Source organism: Tachypleus tridentatus, chromosome 13, assembly GCF_004210375.1.
Source record: "Tachypleus tridentatus isolate NWPU-2018 chromosome 13, ASM421037v1, whole genome shotgun sequence".
NCBI classification, from domain to species: domain Eukaryota; kingdom Metazoa; phylum Arthropoda; class Merostomata; order Xiphosura; family Limulidae; genus Tachypleus; species Tachypleus tridentatus.
Window position 1 is genome coordinate 244,839,201 of NC_134837.1, and position 24,158 is coordinate 244,863,358.

General features: G+C 29.9%; 1 protein-coding gene across 11 annotated transcripts in view; it reads left to right on the forward strand.

The window, feature by feature from the left end:
* LOC143236698 (uncharacterized) overlaps nt 1-23,500 on the forward strand; it is a 36,034-nt gene extending 12,534 nt beyond the window's left edge. For 8 of the 11 annotated variants that reach the window (XM_076475119.1, XM_076475116.1, XM_076475114.1 and 5 more), the window contains 6 exons: nt 4,041-4,196; nt 5,700-5,843; nt 8,079-8,229; nt 11,217-11,382; nt 18,466-18,756; nt 21,827-23,500. In XM_076475119.1, the coding sequence (XP_076331234.1) occupies nt 4,041-4,196; nt 5,700-5,843; nt 8,079-8,229; nt 11,217-11,382; nt 18,466-18,756; nt 21,827-21,905 (987 nt within the window). In that variant the 3' untranslated portion in view covers nt 21,906-23,500. The remainder of the gene's footprint in view (nt 1-4,040; nt 4,197-5,699; nt 5,844-8,078; nt 8,230-11,216; nt 11,383-18,465; nt 18,757-21,826) is intronic. The other 3 variants (XM_076475122.1, XM_076475123.1, XM_076475117.1) reach the window with 2 other exon arrangements.
* Nucleotides 23,501-24,158: the final 658 nt, after the last annotated feature.

Genomic DNA, 24,158 nt, shown 5'->3' on the forward strand with positions numbered 1-24,158 from the left:
AAGACATTCTGCCCCTCCTGTGTTTGGTTATTTGTTTATAAACAGTTTATTTTTTGTTAAATTTACATAGAAAATTATGTAGATGTGTGTTAGCATAAAATTTATAATATATAATACTTTCATCATCCTAATCATGATACTTTTTAAGTTATGAGGAAAAATACTCACTATGCAGGGGTACGAACACTTTCTGTTGTAACTGTATAACATTTCAAAACAACAGTTTTACTTTTTCTTCATACACTGCATAGCTATATGGCTGGTATGTATTTCTTATAATCTTACAGTAGTGTCTTTTTTTTTTTTTTTTGTAATCTCCTACAACAAAAGTTCTTGAAATGTTTTATAAACTAATCTTACACAGAATGTTTTTATCAAGTCAACATCATCTATGCAACAGGTGCTGAAAAAATTATTATAAGCCATTTATACATAAATATAAATTGTATTTGGAATTCTTGGTAAATAAATTATAAATAGTGTTTGAGGCAACAGTTAAATAATTTGAAGAACATTGCAATCTTTTACCATAATTTACTTCCTGATGGCAATTTGTTTTGCTTATGATATTTCAAGAGATATGCTTTTATTATAGAAAAAATATTATGAAATTTCTAAACATTCATTATTTTATGGTAAATGTGCTTTTAATAAAAGGTTTCTCATAACGTTAGTTTAAGATTCAGTAGAACTTTACATACTATTCAAGGTATTAAATGGCTGTTCAGTTTCTCATTGTAACTTTCATTATGCACATCACTGAGAAGATCTACAGTGCCAGATAAAACAATATAAAAAGACAAATTTGTCATATTTCACCTAAGACAGACATAAGCACTAGGCACTCTGTGTGATGGAGTAGACCATAGATCAAGAGACTTGATGATGAGAGACCCACTTGCAGAAAAAACGTATTCTAAAGACAGCTGGCATGGCTATTAAACTTTTAATTAAAATGAAGTACAGAACTTAGTTTCACATTTCTTAGGTCATCTTCAGGTTGAGATGACCTAAGAAGGTCGAAAAATTGTTATGTACTGTATTTTGGTCAAGAGACTTATTGATGTCACAGGCAGTTTTGTACATGTACACACATGTAACAGTAACACTTAGTACCCTTATACTAGGGAGCTACATATCTAAAGGTGGGCAGCTAATCTGTAATTATGAAATGCCAACTAATATTGTAATGAAAATATTTTTTATGGTTTCAGTATAGAATATTACTATATGATGTGTTGTATAATATTTTTATTATACACTGTATTTTATGTAACCATATCAAATGTACTTTGGTAAAATATTATAACTGCAAGTTATTAGTTACAAAGGTAGAGATTATATATGTTTCATTATCTGCAATTATAAAAAAGTAGTATCTGTTGATTTTGTTTTCCATGATCATATAATATAATGAAATAATAGCTTCAAAGTAAACATAAGTAAATATTAGTAAGGTGTAAAGCAACCAGCAGCATTGAAAATCATGTTTAAAATATGTGTAGTTTTATCTAAACAAAATGGAATTAGTTATGTACTAGATATTGTTATGCTTACACACATATAAGCATGAGTATATTAGGAATTTTTCACTTGAAACACTTTCAACTTCTAGCTGAAAACATTTGTAACTACTAGTTGGCCACCAAAATCTAGTCTTACAAGTGCTGGGTTCAGCTGTTATCAGTTGTCATTTTCTCAGGCTCTCATTGATCATCAAATTTGGATTTAGTTGTCCATATCCTGCTAAAATGCCAGTAATCGCAACAGTATCTTCAAATAAAGAGCAAGTATTCTTATTTACAGAAGTGGTTAAACCATTGGTTATCATGACACATGAATTGTTAAAGATCAAAACATAGCATACAATAGTATTGCTACTTTTCATCCATAAATTTATTAGTTTCTCATTTTATCTGGAAATTTCCTATTCCAACACTCACAGTAGTTGGAATTTATAAATAGAGCCAGTGGCATTTATTAATTACCAGACAATGATATTTACTGTGAAAATTCATTCATGTAAATCCATTGTTTTCATGAACGGTTGCTAAATAGCTTGGAAAGGATTGAATTACAACTGAAGGTCATTGACCAGATTCTACTAATTTCTTGTAGGGTGTTGGGTAGTGACCTGCCCACATATTATATTGGGTTGAGGAATAATTCATGAGTGTTTTTTCAAGTTAAACAAATATATTCATAAATTAAACACTTTCACAAAATATTTCATGTCATTTGGTAGATAATTTTTTGCTCTAATAGATGGTGTGTTTGATTTTCATATGTCTTTAATTTTTGCTTTCATTTTCAGCTCATTAAATGGACTGTCAAGTGGACAAAATCGAGCATTTTCGACACCATCTGCTTTTCGCATTTAATTTCTTGCAATTTCATTTAAAACAATGCATACTATATACCTAGGTATTACATGAAATAAAGTATCATAATAAATGTTTTGGGTGTAATGTGTTCATGCATTGAAGTATTGTATAGTCTTGCATGTAATGCTTGAATGAAATTATTTAAAAATGCTCACTAATTATTCCTCAACCTAATACTTAGTCAGTAGTTCAAAGGAAGTAACAGTGGCTTATAGAGCTCATTTGATGACTACATTCTTTATAAGAGCAGAAGAAGCTATGACATTAATCTCAGGCCTTAGGAAATATTTCATAACAAAGGTAGGGCAGGCAAGTTTAATGGCAATGGGATATAATCCGATACCTTCAAATTGTAAGCTTCTTCCCCATGAATCACCAAAGCTGAACAAATATCAATAAAAAAACTTAAGGTTAAAACTGAGCAGAGCACAGATAGCTGTATGTAGTTTTTTGCTTAACAAAAAACATTAACAGTAGTTTGATTACTTGGGTGGTTGAATGATAAAAATTGTAAAATTGGTTTACAAATTTACAGATTTTCACTGAGCACTAATTAGCTCAAAGGAAATTAAGTTACCCATCTCTAGCTATATGTTCTCAGTCTGTTTTGTTCAAGAATGAATTCCATGTTAGATAGTATGAAAATAATTAGTCACATTAGTTAAATGAATTAAATGCGAGAAACTTAGATAACTTGTATTTAAAACCAGTTTCATTTTTCAGTAGATTTAGTTTAGCCTCCTTATATAATTTGAACTGGTAAATTCTGTGCAGATGATATTTGGAATTATAACAAAGCATGGAATGACATAATGAGATGCACTGTATCAGAAATTCTTTAGGTTGTTTCTCTAAAATTTAATCAAATTTGTCTTTCATGTGCAATATTTACATCTAAATTAATAGTTTAGTGTTTATAAATCATCAGACACAGTGAAAACTTTAAGATCCAAATTATTGTTATGAAGCATCCTAAGTTTCAGTTAATTCAATATTTTCAAAACATGAATTTAAAGAACCCCCCCTTTAATTTCAGTTTGAAATTTAGACATTTGAAAAAACATGTTAGCCAAATGATTCAAACCTGATATAGCGTGCTAGTAAACCAATACTTTTCAACTATTGTGTCACATACAGGGTGTTCGGAAAGTCACTGTGTAGTTTTGTAATCATATTTTATTCAGTCTATTTCAAGCCAGCAACTGATAGCAGTGTTTAGAAACAAAATAAGAAAGATCCAGGCTTGTATTGATGCCAACGGGTGTCACTTTCAACATTGTTTATATTTGTCATTCATATTTACCTTCTGTATTCTATATTCAAACATGTCTGTTAATAAATATTATAAGTGCACAGTGACTTTCCGAACACCCTGTATTACAAAATATTGATGGCATTGTAATGACTGACAACTTCATGATAATTGGTGGAGTTGAAGATGAATAGTGAAGGATTTCTAAGTTCAAGTTGATTTTAAATTTGTTTATCTTGGTGATGTTACTGTTGCATTACTTGCATGCATTTTAAAGAGGGAAAAAAGCAGTATGTCTTTTTATTAAGTTTTGAACATTACACTAATATTGGTTTATAAATTTTGTTAGGATCTTCCTTTGGAATCTTAGAAAATACCTAAAATGTTTTGCTAAAATACCTTAGGCTGAAAATGCAGCTGTGAGAGAAGAGTTCCGTGTGCAAGAGACATTAAAACGGAAAGAAATGAGCTTGAAAAATTTCAGAGTTGCTGTTCAAAAACGACTTCAAATAGTACAGCAGCTGAAACATGAGGAAGAGGTGTTAAGACAGCTTCATTTTGTTAGTAAATTTTTATGATGTTAAATTGTGGCCAATGACTTATGTATGTCTTTTATAACCAATACGTTTTTTACTTATTACATACTGACTGTTTGAATCAACTCTTTGGATAGTGAGATACATTTCTAAATATATTGGTTGGTCCTATCCCTAGGTTATGCATCTTCATGATGTACGTGTTCCATGTACAAACATGTGTAAAGTATTTGCGTGTCATAAATTGTCTGCTATTAAGTTTGTAGAAGACTTTCATGTAACTAAGACTAATGCTTAAAAAATTTTTAAACTTTTGCTGTTGGTCTATTTTTGAGATACTTTAAAACAGCACATGAGTTACTTGTGTACACATACAAGTATATATGTGTGTGTGTGTTAATGCATTTACTTGTATATGTTCTGTATAACAGTATTGATTGATAATGTATTTGTTTGTCCTGCTTTATTTATCTTCAGAAATTGCATACCAGTTTCAAAAAGAAACTACTACATAGTGTACCAAAGTTAAAAATATAAGCAGAAAAAAGTTAGTTTGTGTAACATTCATTATTAAATGAGTAAAATTTTATGTATATTTGTACAGAAAAAATCATTAATTGAGATTGTTTTGCTGATTGTACTTAAAAATCTTCAGTATTCATTGTTATTTAGTTTGCTTGAGATCTGTTAAAAGGATTTGGGATGTACATTTACTTCTAATAGATTTCTGTAATGTTGTCTTGACTTTAATATTTAATTTCACTCTCTTCTAATTTGTAATAGTTTGTATTATTTCACAAGGCCCACATGCTTTTTAATAATGATACGTTAAGATATGTCAGTTTATATATCTGCATATTAAAACAGTATATAAATTTGCTTATCTCTACAGTTCATTTTTTGTTTTAATTGTTTACTCTTTTGTTCATCTAAAAGACCAATCAGCTTTTTTTTCTTCTTGTTCACTTTAATCATTTGCAAGCTTAGTTTCCAGTAGAAACAACTAGTGCAGTAAAGGTTAAATTATTAATTGGAAAACATCAGTATTTATAAAATATCTAAGAATTGTCATTAAATGTGTGAATATATACACACGTAAATATATACATAAAACAATATTGATTGAGATAGTTTTCATGAATTCAAAGGTTATTTTCAAACATGCCATATAAATTGTGATGATTACCAAATAATTATGGAATAAACCAGATTTTAAATTTGTTTGGTACACTTTATTATTCTTAAAACAAAAATTTTATATTTAAGAATCTATTTTGGCTCTGACTAGTTATTATGATTATGCTTTCTAGCAGTGTTGTTATGAAACTGCAATTTTCACCCTTGTTTATATTTTTATTCCTCATTCCACAAGTTCAAATAAATTATGAATAATTAATTATGAAGTTACTACTTTCTTCATTACATTTAATGATGTTTATTTATATTTGCTCTTTTAAACTACAAGAATATTCAAAATTGTTTTCCTTTTGTGACTGTTCATCTAACTGTTCATTTATGTATTTTTAGGAAGATCAAACACAACATCTTAAGCAGCAACTTTTAAAGCTTCAACCTTCATCGTTTAAGGAAAATTATAGTAACTGTGATGATGCACTAACTATAAACTTCAACAATTATACTTTAAACGATCTGCATAAACACCTTTTAGAGGTAAAGTATAACATTTGCATTGCTTTACAATAACTATGGATATGTTTGAATTATGAGTTATATACAACTTTTATTACAGCACAGCATTTTAAAACATTTATCTATAATGACAGTTTTATGGATCTTCTTTTTAAAGAAATAAGTGTCAATTATTCAATTAGCCTAAATTGAACATAGTGTATTAGATTGTAAAATGTTAACCAGAGCAACCTTATAATTTTTGGTAACAAATCATGGATATAGGGATCTTTTTTTTTTTTGAGAAGTTTTTGTTTTACTTTTACTTTTTCTACTTTTGTAGTAATGTTAGCAGTTTTTTATTTCCCAAGAGTTAACCACTCAGGTCATGGCTATCTACTCCTTCCAATGATTATGTGAAAATTTTTATTAACACCAATGAATATTCTTCACTGCATCGTTTTATGGATTGCATTTTTTAAAATTCCTATCCTGTCCTAATTGCATCCACATTTGCTTCAAGGGTGGGATGCCAAGCAATTTCTTATTGGCAAGTAAGATTTGAATCTGATGTTTCTAACATCTGTACTCCAAGATAAGAGAAATTGTGATAAAAAATTGTACTGGTTGTAGTTTTCAATAATTATCAGCTTTAAAATAATCAATCAATATGATATTACTTTTAAAACCATGACTTCAGGCAAAGTTTATTAAAACCTTTATCTATTTCAATCTAAGATTGAAAATAATTGTTTCTTCTTTTTTGGTTGATGAACACTGTTAGGTTCCTTATAGGATAGTATGCATTCCTTAGAATTTACAAGATAGTTGTAGGAAATACCAAATATATGTGTAGTATTTTAGATGGTCTGGTTGACTTATAGATTCATTGTTAAAAGATAGTACCATGGTTTCTAATTTAACATACTTCAAACAGCTGAACCTGTAAACATGTATAGTTTAATTTATTATGAAAATGATTCAGTTCTAAATCCCATCATTACAGGTCTCTTACATGAATTGAAAGATCTATATTAAATCTTGTTCTTAAAATGTTATTGTTACAGTACCAAGTTTATTCAGGAAGAACATACTTCTGAGCTATTGTCATTAATTTACTGAATTTATCAGAAATAAGCTTTTCAGTAGTAAAACTGCAGTAATTTGGTTAGATACTTCATCATACTAAGAGAAATTAGTTTCCTTGATACTTGTTTACCACAAGTTAAATAGGATAAATCTGTTTATATGTAGCGGCTCGTTTGGGTTGAAAAAACATATAAACCGAACGATGACCGAAGAAGTCATCTTTGTGAACCTGACGACGTTGTTAAACTCTTCTATGTAAAATATTTTCTCAATCCAAACGAGCCGTTTTTACAAAAAATTTCTCAACAAGTGGGTTTCTCGACATCACTGAGGATAAATCTGTCTTTCGTTTCTATGCCTATATGTCTCACAGATTTCACATTATGATAAATTATTTTTCAAATTCCAAATTTGCTGTTGAAGGTCTTTCTTATTTATGAATACTACACAACTAGTAAAAGTATGAACAACAATTCATGGGTAACAACTTGCTTTGAATGATACTTTAAATTTTATAGTCAGTTTTTGCATAAGTCTGTGCTTTTAATTCTAAAATCTCCCCCAGAATCTCTGAACCTCCATTTAGGGCTTCTATGATGAAATTTTCAAAAATTTTAACATAAAAGTATATAACATTTTGATTGATCCCTTACTTATCTAATTCAGTTTTCATATAAGTACATTTGACCACATGTGGGGATTCCAGTTTGATAATTTCAGAAACTGTAACTTATATTATTGTTCTGAATGATTTACATTTTAGTACTAACTGTAAACTTATTTCATTCATTAAAATCCATAGAAATCCACTGATCATTCATTTTGAGCTCTTCCTTATGATTCTTTTGAAAAGTTATATTTTGTGTGGGCAATAAAATTTAGAATGCAAGTCAACAAACAAGATGCCATGGCCTTTGACCTGTGACGTGTCATAAAAAGGTTAATGTAACAATTTGTGTACTGTGTAATATCTTAGCTTATGTTCATTAGAATCAAACTGAAAAAAAAAAGAATGAAAGCTATCAAACTGCACAAAATAAAATTTGCAGGTTATTTTATTTGTTTTGATAGAAGAGTTCTTATTAAAAATATCAGTAGAATAATGTGTGTTCTAGATAATTATTACGCATACTTTATGTTACAAGTTTACAGATTTATATGTTTTTTTTTGTTCTTTTGTCTTAAAAGATTGATAAGCAGTTAAACATAATAAGTTCCAGAAGTGGAGTTGAAAATGCCAAAGTACTACAAGAGATTTCCTGCAATGAAAGAAGAAGTGCTTCTGATTCCAATAAACTACCTCAGCAAACTTGTAATGATGACATTAATGCGAGTTCTGGTGGGTTTACTGTAGCATTTGTTTGGTAATTGTACTCGATGGTGGATGCTTAGTCATTTAAAATCTAGTTTTTCTAATATTTTTATGCTAATGCATTTTGATAAAATCATGAAAGTATTCAGTATTTTAAAATTTGTGATTCAACTTTCACTACTAAAAGGAAAATTAATTAATTAACTTTCAAACTTTTAGTTGAAAAAGTAAGCACCATGCAGCTAAGCTTGAAGTAAATAAATAAATAAAGAAAGAAATGAGATATTATGCTGCTGGTAGCTATTTTATATTTAAAGTTCAGGTTGCTGGCTTCACAAAGATAAATAAGCAAAAGTATTTTGGTTTGTGGCATTCTAAAGTCATTGAAATACAAATATAATAATTAGAAATATATATAAAATTAAAATATGTTTCCAGATTCTCATTTATTTCATTTCTTTTTCTTCTTATCGTCTGCTGTCCTGTACTTTTAAATATATTCATTTTCACTTTGATAGAAATGGATATGGACTGTGATGGAAACTATTAATTACCAGTTCTTGATATGTAATACATACTTTCAGAGCTGCACTAAATTATGCTTCTTAATAATTATACATTATAAGTTTTATAATTATGTATAACTTTCCCCATATATTTCTAGATATCTAATATTCTTTCTCTCTTTAATTTCTGTATTAGTGCACTTACTGTAATGTATTAGTCATAGGTTTACCAATTTAAAATAATTAAAAGAGCTTGTAGCATTGATAAGATGTATCACATCTTTCTATAATACAGTCATTATTTTTTATTCTGGACTAAATCTTATAAATCAAAACAAAAACAAAGTACCGTCTAATCTTGTGAACACTTAAGTGATAATATATATGTCTTTGTAGTGAGAAGCCAAAATATCTTTTCATTTATAATTGTAATTTTAATTTTAAAAAAAATGAAGCTATAATAATCCTTACTCAGCAATGCTTGGATATTACCTTGGCAGAGGCCTGATGTTTGGCTATTTTTTAAACAAAAAGTATCAAAATTTCACCTTTAATGTGATAGTGTATGTCATATTGTCATATTTCTGCAAGATAAATGGCTTAAGAATGTAAAAATTAAAAGAATATAAATGAAATCATAGATGTATTGTTTAGTTCATCTCCACCCCTTAACAGTCATTGATTGGTACATCTCTAGATAAGCATTTTTGGTTTCTTGCAAGTCTCACTATCATTTTTGTTTCATACATTTTGCTGATCGTAATTAACAATCAGAATTTTTTTCTCAGTATTTTAGTGTAATGTACATAGTTAATATCAGAAATATTTATCACACTTCTCTCTCCCCTCTCAAAATAAAGTGAATAAAAACCAGTTTACTTTTGTAGAATTTTGTACATTCAACTTGTTTATACTCTGATAAAGTTAGTCTTGTTTGCCCTTAGACATGATAGCATTTGATAAATTTTCATTCTTACATCACAGTAGGGCACACGTCTCTATAAAATACACATAAGTTTTTCTAATGTTATTTTCACTTAACCCAAATAATATTTAAGTATTTGTTTACACTAAACATTTGACATCACAGATATTGAACATGAGTATGTTTATTCCATATCTTTATAGGCCTATTATTATAGGGGCTGGAAGATGCAAACAAATAGACATCATATACAAATGTAACTTCAAGAAAGTTTTGGGTCATTCTTATCTCCTTCAGTTTTTTAAAATAAGGATTTTTGTTGCACAGTTAATAATGACTTTTACTTAAAAGATTTTTTATCAATTTGAAAATTAGAAATTGTATTTGTTCAAATACAATCACTGAAAGAAGTCTTAAGTGATAAAAATGCAAAACACAATTTATATTACAGCTTTTTAACTAAATGTAAAGAAATATATATAATAATTTTCTAATAAAATTTCTTTAACATACACATTTTGAAAACATATTTTTAGATACAAATGAACAAAATAAATATGTAAATATAATTACTCCTAGTGATATGAATGCTAATACTTGTATGTGTTTTTTACTTAAACCTGTTCTTTCAAAACTCTGTTGTTTCACATTATTGGTAGAAATAATAACATGAATTTCTTACACTTTATGCATGTTTTTTCCTTTTAAATGTAAAACAATAGTTTAAAAAAAAGTGTACAGAATAAAACAAATTTTTATTCAGCCTTTGATTTAACAACACTCTCAAGTAGTCAAATTACTCAGTGTATTTTGCAATGTAAAATAAAAGACAATATTTAGAAACTTGGACAAATACAGTATCTAAGTGTTTGGAAGTGAAATTAAATCTTTAATTTTCCAATTTATTGTCTGAAGTATGAAATATTTGTTTATTTTTTCTCTGTATAATACCAATAATTTGATTTATTTTATCAAATTCATTGATGTATATCCTTTATTGATCGTAATTCTGTTTCTCTAATACCAGATATTAATTATTGTTAGAATTATTCCCTAGTTACCTATTTTAAATGGGGCTTTATCACCCAGTACACTACTGTCCAAAGAAAACTTGGGTAAGAGGGCTGAAAGTTAGTGGAAAAAAACAACAACTTTTATTAATATAGAGGAAGGCCTGTGTATAAAAGTGATACCCAGGTGCAAACCTTCAGAATTCACTAAGTATCTGTGCAAAGTGTCAGGTCTCTAGGTTCTTTCTGTGTGGAGTTATGGTGCTGACTGACTGAAACACAAAAACACAGGTTGTTTTATTAGTATATATGTATACTGCACATATAAAAGTAAATTCTATATTTATATGTAAAAAACCATTGTGTTAAAAGTTTGTTGTTAAATGAACTTCACACAAAATATAGTGATTAATTTAATGAGTGCAATGTGTAACCTTTAAGATGTCCCGGTTATAAAGTTTTATGGGCGTGGATGAAATTTGATGTTAATATCACACATAATGATTTATTTAATTATTTTAATGCAATGAAAATACTGGGTACAGAAAAAAATACTTTCTTTGTCTGTTGTAGTGGAAATATTACATTCCGAACCTCAGGCTTATCTCCTGAATGCTGTGATGGGCTTAAAAGATTGTAAAAGACGCCAAAATTACCGATTACCTCATGTTAGAAAGTTCCTAAGTCAACAAAACCAGAAACAAGCACGTCTGTGGAGGCTGCATAATCAAGTTGAAGAGTATTTCTCAAATTTTTCATAAATCATGATTCTTAAGCTAGTTTATTAGAGATATAGACAGTATCTTCTTGTGAAAATGTTTAGTGTTTATGCAAATTGTATTCTAATTGTAACTTGGACAAGGTATCCAAACCAGTGAAAACTTGAATGTGAAAAATAACTTTTATGATAAAGAATAATGCAATACATTTTGTTATTATTATTATTAGGGGTACCATTTCTTATTTATATCTTTCAGTTATAAGGTCATGTATTGTTTTGAACAAATACAAATATATTAAATTTCTAGAAAAATATTTGATTTGTCTATCATACATTGCCTAATCTGAGAAATTCCTTTCACAGGCCTGGCCATTTTGACCAACCTTGCAACCATCACACAACTCTGAAACTATACATACTATAACTTTCAATGTAATGAGTGTATTTTTTCAAAATTGGGGAAACTTTTAATAAATATTATAACTCTTGCACACACAAATGAACTAAATTTATAGACTTAAGAGTCTTAATGCAAGATCAAACAGGTTGATTGCATTAATTCTGAGCTTGTTAAAAAAAATTGAGAAGTTTAAAGAATGATAAGACTTCTAGACAAGATAATATTTCCTCAAAGGTTTTGAAGGAGCTTAAGGATTGGATATGTGAGCCACTTATAACTACATATAAATATAATTCTTTTTTAATAAGTCTTTGAATAATGGGCAGGTACCAAAAGATTGAAAGTTTGCTAATGTCATTCATCTCTTGAAGGGAGGTAGAGAAAATTTCCCAGTTATTATAGGCTCATTATGAAAATTGTTAGAAGTGCCCATGAGTTTTTACATAAGTTGTGGAAAAGTGCTTTGGAAATATATTTAACAAAGTTTAGAATTCTATTAAACAATCAAGGAAAAATTTGCCTTACAAATCATTTGATATTATTTGAAGAGGTTACTGGTTATATGGATGAGAGTAAGGGTGTAGATTTGATGCATCTGGATTTTCAGATGGCATCTAACAAGGTACCACATAATATGCTTGTAAAAAAGTTATATATATCTATGAGGAAAAAGCTAGCAAAATGGATAGAAGAGTAGCTGCTATATATGTATAACAGAATGTTGTTCTAAATGGAATTCAAACTAGATTAATCTTACAAGTGGGATACCTCAGGGTTCAGTCTTAGGTCCTTTGCTCTCTTTCATTTATTTTAATGATGTAACAGAAAATTGTAGTTATTTAACTTAAACAGCCTCAGGCTTTTAACAGTTTATTTGTGTTTTCATTAATTTATTGATTGATTGCTTTTTGAACTAAGCTGTCATAATGGAACGAAAAATCACCTGGTGTCTATTTGTTGAAGTTGTGGTAAACAAAATATTGAATATTGACTCAGCACATGAAACAAAACAAAAACTCAACACACTAAGAAGCCAAATAAACACAGCTATAAAACTATGCTCACCAGATAAAATTAATGAAGAATTAGACAAAATTAACAATACTTCATTAACATCAACAAATTTCCTCCACAAATTGCCGAAAACATTATACACACACACACCTATACAAAAAGCAAAATCAATTAACAAAAGTAAATATATCCCACGATTGCATGGAAGTGAAAATTTGGAATTTATTTAAATATTTCTTTCTGAAATTTAAAAGTGTTATGTAATGCATGGTAGTGAAAATTTAGAATTTATTTAAATATTTCTTTCTGAAATTTAAAAAGTGTTATGTAATGCATGGTAATGAAAATTTAGAATTTATTTAAATATTTCTTTCTGAAATTTAAAAACTGTTATGCAATGCATGGTAGTGAAAATTTAGAATTTATTTAAATATTTCTTTCTGAAATATAAAACAAAACTTTATATAATATTAAGAGTTAACTTCTCGACTATGATTTTTATGCCACATTTATTGGCATAAGTTGATAAAGTTGTTTCATTTCATTTCATGCAACTGTAGAATGGTTGTAATATGCACAGTTTTCTCCACCTGTATCCGGAGGGCTAGTGCATTTACATTCAAGCATATATTTATGTGTACAGGTAGTTATAATTTTGTAATACATATTTCATTACATATAATTAATCTTTTTCTTAGCATATTTGGTTATTAAGAAAATGTGTATTTGAAAAAAAGGAATAAGTTGTATAGTAGTAAAGGTGAAAAACCAAGGTCATGGCAAGGTGAAAGTAGTTGTTATAGTGTAGATATTATTAAGTCATAGTCTAATTTGTATAACCTTAAATCTTTGTTTACAGAGCCATAAATTAGAGAGTTGGACTCACATGTCATACCAACCTGTTACATTCTGTCTCACAAGGCCCGGCATGGCCAGGTGGGTTTAGGCATTCGACTTGTAATCTGAGAGTCGCAGATTCAAATCCCTGTTGCACCAAATGTGCTCATTCTTTCAGCTGTGGGGATATTATAATGTGATAGTGAATCCCAATATTCATTGGTAAAAGAGTAGCCCAAAAGTTGGCATTGGGTGGTAATGACTAGCTGCCTTCTTTCTATTCTTACAATTAGGAATGGCTAGTGCAGACAGCCCTCATGCAGCTTTGCATGAAATTTCTAAAACAAACTGTCTCACAAGTTGTCAGAAATTTTCTTTGTCATTTTGTATGATATTATTATAACTAATAGAGAAGCAAAGATTCAGTTCCTGAATAACTTATGATGTTACATTGTTCTGAGTTTTTTTTTATTTTGCTTACTGATTAAGTAGCTGAAGTAATTATTTTAAGGCACTTATGCCTTAGAAAGCCAGTTAACTTGTAATAGTTGCAGGATACTATTTGTGTTGTTTGCATTATCACTCTGTGTTTTTAACTGCAGTATAGCAGCTCCTAGAATGACTTTTAGTTTCTGGTTTTTTTCAAGCACAAACTTTTAGGTCATAGCTTTATCTCTTGACTGATTTAAGATATAATTACAACTGTTGCTATTGAGGATTCCCTCTTGTTAGGTACTAGTATCATAATTACATAAGAGTAAGCTTGAATTTCATCAGCAGATCAACAGAGACAAAAGAAACACAATTTTAACTACTAAGTTTCTTGTGTTTAATTATATATTTTATTTGTTATAAAAGTAACTAAAATATTAGAATTAGAAAAATTATTAGGTTATATAAGTTTAGATTTGGTAAGATAATTAAAAATAATAAGAAAGAATTTTCTCCATAACTTATGCTCGTGAGTAGCTCATATATTATACTATTCAATACAATAACTTCAGCTACATGTTTGCTGAGTGATTTACAAGTTGTATTACAGGATGCTTTGTTAGACATAGTTCAAAGAGCAATGACACAATGAAATTAAGAAAAAATGAGTACAGACTGTTATGAGCCTTAAGCCAGGTCTTCACTAATTCTGGGAACTAGGCCACTTTGGACACAAAAAATTTCATCATGGTGTATAGTATTTTATCCCATTTTGTTTATACGAGGGCTGTTCAAAAAATACGTGGACTGTTTGAATTGCGTGGCTCCAGTTGGTTCCAGGGGAATCCGCTTGGTGTCGCTAGGTTCGCACAGATCAGCTGATTACGACACCATTTCCGATTGCAGATATCTTCATTTGTGTATTAGCTACGCGGTTTTAAGTGAAGTGCGAATTTTTTCGTTTGGCGGATTTCAGAATGAATGACCTGAAACGACTTGCTGTGAAATTTTGTGTTAAACTTGGAAAATCTGCGACTGAAACTTTTGCTATGCTTAACACGGCTTACGGTGATGTTGCTATGAAGTGTACGGCATGTTTCATCTGGCATTTTAAAGATGGTCGACAGTCCATTGAAGATGATGAGCGCCCTGGACGTCCTTCCACGTCAACTGACAACCCACACGTCGACAAAATCGACGTCTGACTGTCAGGGAGCTTGCTGAAGAGTGTGGGATATCAGTTGGATCTTGTTACGAGAATTTGACCGAAAAATTGAAGATACACCACGTTGCTGTGAAATTCAGACCTCAGAACTTGTGAGTTTTTGGCCAAACACTCGATCATTGTTCTTCCCCACCCCCCCACTCACCTGATCTTGCTCCTTGCGATTTTTTCTTGTTCCCCAAACTCAAACAACCCTTGAGATGATTCCCGAGATTAAGGCAAATGCGACGAAGGAGCTGGAGGACATTACAAAAGAAGCGTACCAGGACTGTTTCAACAAGTGGAAACACCGTTGGGATAAGTGTGTGCATTGGGGAGGAGAGTACTTTGAAGGGGTCCCAGACCTGTAACTTCTAAATAAAATACATTTTGTTTTATGACGTCAGTCCACGTATTTTTTTAACAGACCTCGTACATAGGGTTGTGCTAGCTAACACGTGAATCTAAAGCAGTTCTGGACACTTGGAAGTTCAGACCTATTTTTGCATTCTTTGTTTCTAGGATTTTAATGATGAATTTAGCACTTCATATCTTTTCTGTAATGAAGCACTGCAGTTTCAGAATAATGAATGTTTTGTTTTTCCTTCTTCTCTCCATTCAACCAATCAGTGTGCATGTTTAAGACTTAGAGGGATCAAAAGGCAGTTACTTCCAGAAATATTATGAAGTGTTTGTTGATATCATGTGATCATTAATAAGCACTCATTGCTGTGAAAGTAACTAGATATACACTGGTGGCTCAATTATACTTGCTGGCATGGGGAAAGCAAAAATTGCAGATAATAGAGACAACAGATAATTGAGACATTAGTAATTCTCACTAGTTAGCCAAGTGTTTAATGTAAATAAAAGTTATCAATATGTATAAATTCCTTCTTTCAGGTTATAATCTTTTTACTGTCATTTAATCACATTACTATGAAAAATTATAAAGGTCATCATAAACATAAAACCAAGTGTTACTCAATCAGTCTTGTTCAGTTTCTCCATATTTTGTCAGTTATATGAGTGCAGTTTCATTTTTTTTTCTGTAATACTTCCTCTTTTAATTGTACTTACCCATTGTAGTGGAACTCAATCACTAACATAAGCATAAATAGCTCCTAAATTTCAGCATTTTTTCTACTATAGATATGAAAGTGCATTTGCACCCTATTATGCCTGTAAAAAATAAGTCAAAAGTTAGTGTAAATCTATGCTTGGATATTAATATGATAAAGCTTTTGTTAAAACAAACTGAAGATACCAGTCATCTGCACAGAAGAGGGCAATGCATAACTGGGTGACACCCTTATTTAACCAGAACATGCATGTGTGTTTAAAGGATGCCCATCGTGTAGCATAGATCAGAGGACAACTGAAGTTGAGTGAAATATACAAGAAATTGTAATGTGTGTTTTTGTATACAATGTTTTAATCACTAATCAAATAAAGATAACTCAGCTATAAATATTATATATTTCTGTCTTAACAGTTAAAAGTAAAATGGGCAAGGCTAGTTTTGAACTGGTCAATGTACAATTTGATGCATGTGAAAACCTCAGATATCATGCAGTGCTTGATTTTTTGCAACCAGAATTAATTTTTGAGCAAAGATTTTTCCAAAACATGTAAGTTATTATCTTGAATTCTAATGTCACAATCATTTAGAGAAATTTTGAGGAAGTTATCAAGGCACTGGTTTAACCCCATTCACTGGTACAAACAGTAGTTAAGTTAGGTTAGGCATACTTGGACGATGAGTTTGGGTCTAACTCCTAGATCTGAAATTATTTTTCAAGGCCTGACTTAAGCTCTCTAAGATAAACAAAACAATTGTGGTGGTTACGAGGTTGGTCAAATAAACCAAGTCTGTATAAAATTAGAATAAAGAAAGTAATATAAAATATATTTTACTGACAATAAGGTTACAGAAAGGTATTATTCAACTGAAATTTGAAAACTGTGAACAAAAGTACTTTTAATTTTTTATCTACAAAAGACTTGTTTACTAAAAGCATGCCAGATGTTGCAGAGATACCCCTACTACATCAAAGTTTATTATATAGCTTTTAAGATTACCCAGTGGTTACAAGACCCAGGAGTACATTTAATCATAATTTTTGACTTAGCTGTTTCCTTGAGAACTTTCTAATACAGGAGCAGTACATATTGTTCTTACCTGTCTATGCCACCATTTGTCCTCCCATTATATGTACCATCTATAAACATATTATTGCCCTAACCCAACCTGTTTTTTTGCATGAATTGGAGTGATTTGAAGGCAAAGGGTTCAGTCTTCATATGCAGCATTTTCCTTTAAATCCTGATTTTCCTGAGTTTTGGATTCTATTTCACCTTTATTACTTTCTACCTTATTACTTAAATTTTATTTATCTAATCTTAACAATCTCCAGTGGCTACTCCAGTTTCACTATGGGTATTCTGGCTTTTAATATTTCAGAAGTAAATCTACCTGATTTGAATTTGAATGCTGTTTGAATGAAAATGAATTTCAAACTTGTACTCACGTCTGAAGTACTTTTCCAGCTATATCTGCACAACTGGTAGAGATGTGTTATGACAATGTAATTAGAACAAAGAAATCTGATTTACAGTTGGAAAGAAGAGATTATGCAACTACTTCTAAGCCTTGTGCAATAAGTCACATGAAAGGTGAAGGTGTAAACAATTCTGAACAAGCTAATACATACTATGCACTGGAGAACTTTAATTCATATGATCATTGACAGCAGGAGGGCAACTTAAAAAGGAAAGGTTAATATGTCAGTGTTAAGTACCTGTTTGAAATTCATTTTAATTCTATAAATATTAAATTTAGTGTACATCAGTTACCAACAAATTTAATTGAAAAGAGGTTTTCAAATAAAATGCTGTTTTTATTCTTCAATTTTCCCAGTTGGACACTGTCATAAAGAACTGTAGTCTTCTTTGGTATTTGTTGAAACAGCAACGAAAATTACTGTAACATTCATACAGAAACTTACAGAGTGTAAAGATGCAAAAATCTTGTTAAAAATCTTTGCTAAATTATAAATTTTGACTCTGGATTATAAGTAATAAAAATCTAGCTTATCATGTTAACTGATCAGTATTGAACCAAATATGGATACGTAGGTCATATCTGAAAATAGAGAGAAAAAAAAAAAGCTAGGTAATTTCAAATAAATGTTGGTCTTTTTTTTGTTGTTAGGAAGAATCCTCAGCAGCTGATGAAGAAAAAACCTGAGCTGATGAATTCGCAAGGAAAGAATACTTATCGGATAAGGAAGAGAAAATGTATTGATCAACATTCTAGAAATAAAGCTTCTTCTCATCTCACTAACAACATACCTGAATGTTCTTGTAAAAATGACTTAAAGAAAGATGCCAGTACACAGGTTGAATTGTCTGCTTTTGATGTTGTTACTGCAGATAAGCATGTTCAAGTTCCACTTGAAAAAGATCCCAGTGTAGGACCTAAGTGTTCAGCTGTGCAACAAAGGTGAGAATTTAAGTTATACTTGGTGTTTCTGTTAAATTGAAACAAATTTATCATTGCGTACATATCTTTGATAGAGTTTTCATCAAAACCATTACATCCTTTCCTCGGAAAGAAAGTGAGAGGCTTTCAGGAAAGTTAAAGCACAGTTTCTTCTTGGTCTTGATATTTCACTAAGAAATTCACACCATCAAAGAATATTATAATGTCTAATGTTAGAACTTGAGTATTTAGTTTCATCCACCATCAGTGTGTTATTATCTTATGTTAAGTTGATGGCAAAATAGAAAAAAAGAAACTAAAAAATTAAAACAAGTCTATTGTAGTATAAACAAAGTATACACACACACACACACACAGATTAAATATAATGCATTCCATCACAGAATGTGTAGGCACTGTGATTTAGTTTAAATTCATGGATGCAAATCTGAGAAAAGGTATTGGTCATTTGAAACATTTATTGGATATATTTTGGGATTTTCAATCCTTGCAATTTTAAGCATTCTGGAGTGTAAGCATGAAATATTGATATATGGAGGTAATTGTAGAAGATTTTAATCACTTCAAAAGGCTTGTTCTTGTAGCTTTAAAGTTGGTACAATATACATGCCTATCTCCATTATTAATTTGTATTTGATTTATATCAGTTATTGTATATACAGTACATTTTAGACTAATACTTAATGCTGAGTTAATAGTATTGTCTAAGGTGAACATTGTTGTAGAATGATGTTGTACACTTTTCTGGAGCTTTGATAGTGATAGACATAAACCTATTTATCAAAGGTTGTACTGTATTTAATTTACACTGTTATTACATGCATTTCAAGAAAACTAATGACACTGAAGGACAAGAGTTATAAAGAAACATCTTTATTGTTTAAACATTCATTTAGGTGACTGTTTTTTCCTACTTGAAACATACATGACCTTTGGGAAGAGTTGACATTTAGAGGTAGTGAGGGTTACAAAAACACTGATGTCAAATATACATTAGATAGCTCATTAGAAATGGGTTATTTCTTAAAGAGTTCGGTCAACACAAATATACACATTTTATAAAAAAAGTTATTATGGATAGATGATTTCATTTTAATTGAATGTTTGAGTGTGGAGGGAATTGTTTATAGTGTCATTTTAGATTGCAAAAAAATATTAAACCTTTATAATATAAATATGTGACTGCATGGAGTAGATATACATATTGTTTAAAACGTAGCTTTGATCACATGTAGATTTAGCTGGATAATTTAATTTCATTAAGAAAACTAAAGCCTCACAGAATTGTTTATCTCCCTGATAATTGATTACTTCTTCTAAAGTTCAAATAATGTTGAACTTGTGATATCATTTTAACAGATAATTTTGTATTTTTAATTTGATATTAGAAGGACTTGTGAATTTTAGAAATAGTTATTCATAAATATAGGGCTGAAATCTTGTCCTTAATATTAGAATTTATTTCTGATTTAACTTTTATAAAAGCCATTGTGTGTCACACTTGATTTCTTGAAATAGGAGGAGTCATAAAAGCAGAAATTCATTTATTTAGGTAGAATAGTTTAATTACTGTCTGCACATTACAATGTTAGTGATGGGGATGCAAGGGAGCCATGAGGGGGGGTTGCTATGAAACCTAAGAGTAGTAAGTGTAGGTATAATAACTCTAAAGTAAAGATGTAATGTAGATCACCTAGCCTAGAGCCAAGTACATAAAATTTATTATGAAAGTAAAATTATTGAATCAATTGTATACTTAAATTATTTTTGAATTTAGCTATTTTCTGTTTCTGGTTTCAATAAAAACAAACATCTTTAATCCACACTGACTCTCAAGTTAAAAAATCTACAAATATTTGTTTATACATTTCATTTTATACTTTCAGTACATGGCCTAATAAGAATATTAGGGTATACTTTTGTTGCTAAGCTATATAACATAAAATTCATTGTTGGAACCTAGTGTTATCAAAGTGCACTGGCTTTACTACATATTAGAAGTTGTTAATCTAACTGATTTCCACTAATAATTATGCTATGATTACAACAAACTTTTTCATGAATGATCCTAATTATGTTTGGCTCACAGAGCAACTTATTGATGTTTGACTTCCTCAGCAGCACTTTTCTGCTTCTTTGTTGGTCAAGATTGATTTTGCAAAATTTTATTTATTTCAATTAGCTATGAAATTTGAGATTATGGAATACTATGGTGTGAGGGGGATATTACTTACCCTGTCATTTTGATGGGCTATAACACTAGTCATGTTACAAATACTATTGAAAACATGAGGCATTTTTTTATTGTATAATTAATAGATATTAGTATCAATGCTCAATAATGTATATCATTAGGTATACAAGAAGTAAATAAAAATGAAGTTCCCATCATAAAATACTTTTAATTCTTCTGAATACAACATGATGAGGTCTTAATTCAGGCACTTAGATGGTCTCAGAATCATGTAATAACCAGTAAATATTTCAGGCTTCATATTTTCAGTATTAGACATGTCATACATCTTTATTTGTCAAAATATATTTTGTAACATTAGAAGATGAACCCCTCTTTCAACAAATTAGAAAACCATGTATGATGCAATTTTTATTTTCTAATTTATTATCTAACTTCAGTTGTAAACAAAATCAAATTCCATGTGGAATAACTGGAAGCAAATGCCTAATAATATGTTTATACAGATCATAATATTTGTATGATTACATACATATGTTAATAAATCTTCATCTATTGTTCATGTTCCTCATCTTTTATATTAAAGTTACTGTGTGCTCTTGACTTGGATTTCTGACCAACTACTTCTTTTAGCCATTTAAGTCTTGGGTTGAAAGGTTTGATCTTACATATATATTAAGGGGCTGAATACATTTTTTTCCCCCAAAACAGCAATATACTAAAACAGATATTGTCCTCTATATGTTTGTAGCTATTTAGATATTTTCAACCTTTTTCAAGATGTATACTGATTGTGATATACATTCTTTCACAGCACATTATAGTAGACAGTCAAAAATAATGTGTTAAAACACATTTATGTACATTCTTTTTCAGTGAAAATGAAAACCTTGAAGAAATCTGTACAGTACGTGTGAAATATGATGATGGCATCTTGACCATTGAGCAACTTTGATGCAACACAGCATAAGATGCATAATGTTTGTTTTAAATTAAAATAATTATATTTTTAAAGAGCAAAATATAACTGCTTGCTCATTATGTGTTTGAATAATCCTATGTTCTAACAGTTGTATGCAACTAAACTTATTACCTTTCTTTATAAAAAACATTTACTTCAAATGTACACATAATGACTTTTTTACTTTTTTGTATAGAGGAACCATACATATTATTTTTGTAAAGTAAGAATTATATTGATAATTTTAACTTAGTTTGATGTGTTTTGAAATTTTAGTAGTACACAAGGAATATAGATGTACATACATATGCATTGTTCCAGAGCATTAGTGTTTATATGCCAAGTACAAAAGCATATAATTTCAAAATTGTGTTTGTGCAAACCTTTTCTTATTCCAATCCTAGTTGCATTATTTTTATGTTTGTGCACCAGTATACTCACTTGAATGTGTTCTAGTTTTAGAGAAAGTGTATCAGTAAATGACAAAAATGTTTCCTTCTTTTTCTTCCATATGCTTATAATATTTCAATACATTTGTGAGTTAGTCTAGAAACTTGTATAATATTAAGTATCAGAGTAAAAACATCTTTCTGTGGTCATTACAAAATTATAATAATTTCTTAAATACATTTTTAAGTGATCATATCTCCAGAACTTTTATTTGACATTTTTATGGTGTTTTAACTTAATTGTGATGAAAGAGCTTATATTAGTAAAATCATTAGTTTTTTACCTTTTTGATGCAAAAACAAAATAATCTCTCAGTACTTTCTGATCAGTATAGTTGATTTTAAAATAATTTTAAATGATCTTTTTCTTGTTTTTATTTTTGATATTATTCCAGTTTGTTTGTTTTTTTGCCAGCAATTTCATAAATAAATATACACATATGCAACACAGAATGCAGTATTATGGAAGTTGTTTATCACTGGCAGTATTTTACTCAAATCTTCTGTAGCAGTTCCCCATTCCCCAATTAAGGACATTGTGAGCATTAAAGTTGACAATATGAAATTCTACCAAAGGTATACATCTTTTCACATCCTGATAAAATCATGGTCATGAACTTTCAGAAAATTTAGTCTACTTATAACTTGTGGTTAGAACATGTATTTTAATACATTACTCAGCATTATGAAAAACTTAACTAACAAATACTATTATGGATTACAGACTGGAATATAAATAATTTCCTTCAAATATTACATGCATTATGTTTTTAATAAGAAAAACTTTATAGTTATTGTTTTATTTTACGTTGAGGAATTCCATCAGGGATCAAACAGCTCACCACTTTTTGTTTGATTTCTATAGATCTTTTAGTTTTTGACCAAAACATTCTACAGGGAAACAAGAGATATTTCATAATTTTCATATCCTTAACTCAAAAGTAAATTTTATGGACTTTGCTATTGTGTGAAACTATTCTAATCTTACTGCTTTTATGTTGTTTTTCTATTGTAATTTGACAAAGAGGATATTTTTACCTTAACCATAAAAAACTGATTAAATGATAAATACATGAGTTTGATGTTGGTGTTATTTGTGCACTTCACTGTAGATTTTAATAAAGGTCTTATCTGTATACTGAATCCTAGCAACTGATAGCTGTTGTCTTTATGAATTTGGCCCGGCATAGCCAAGCGTGTTAAGGCGTGCGATTCGTAATCCGAGGGTCGCGGGTTCGCATCCCCGTCGCACCAAACATGCCCACCCTTTCAACAGTGGGGGGGGGGGTATAATGTTACAGTCAATCCCACTATTCGTTGGTGAAAGAGTAGCCCAAGAGTTGGCGGTGGGTGGTGATGACTAGCTGCCTTCCCTCTAGTCTTACACTGCTAAATTAGGGACGGCTAGCACAGATAGCCCTCGAGTAGCTTTGTGCGAAATTCAAAAAACAAACAAACTTTATGAATTTAAAAGTTCAATGAACCAATATATTCAAGCATTTTAAACATGCCATTTTCTAAATTTTATCAGAGAACATAACTTGTTTTATTTATGCAATAGTTTAACGTACATTGCAGGTGCAAACTCTGATATGTTTAAGTCGTAAGTGATGACACAGTTGAAAAATTTATCACCAGAAGGCAAATTTAAATGCGCAACTCAATGAATCTACAACTGAGAACATTAAGAACACTCTTTTATCAGTAAAAATACATTTTACTTGTGGGTTTGTGGGAGTAAGATACAGAAGTATGGAGTGCAACCTCAATTGTTGTAACTTTCACGAACTATAATATA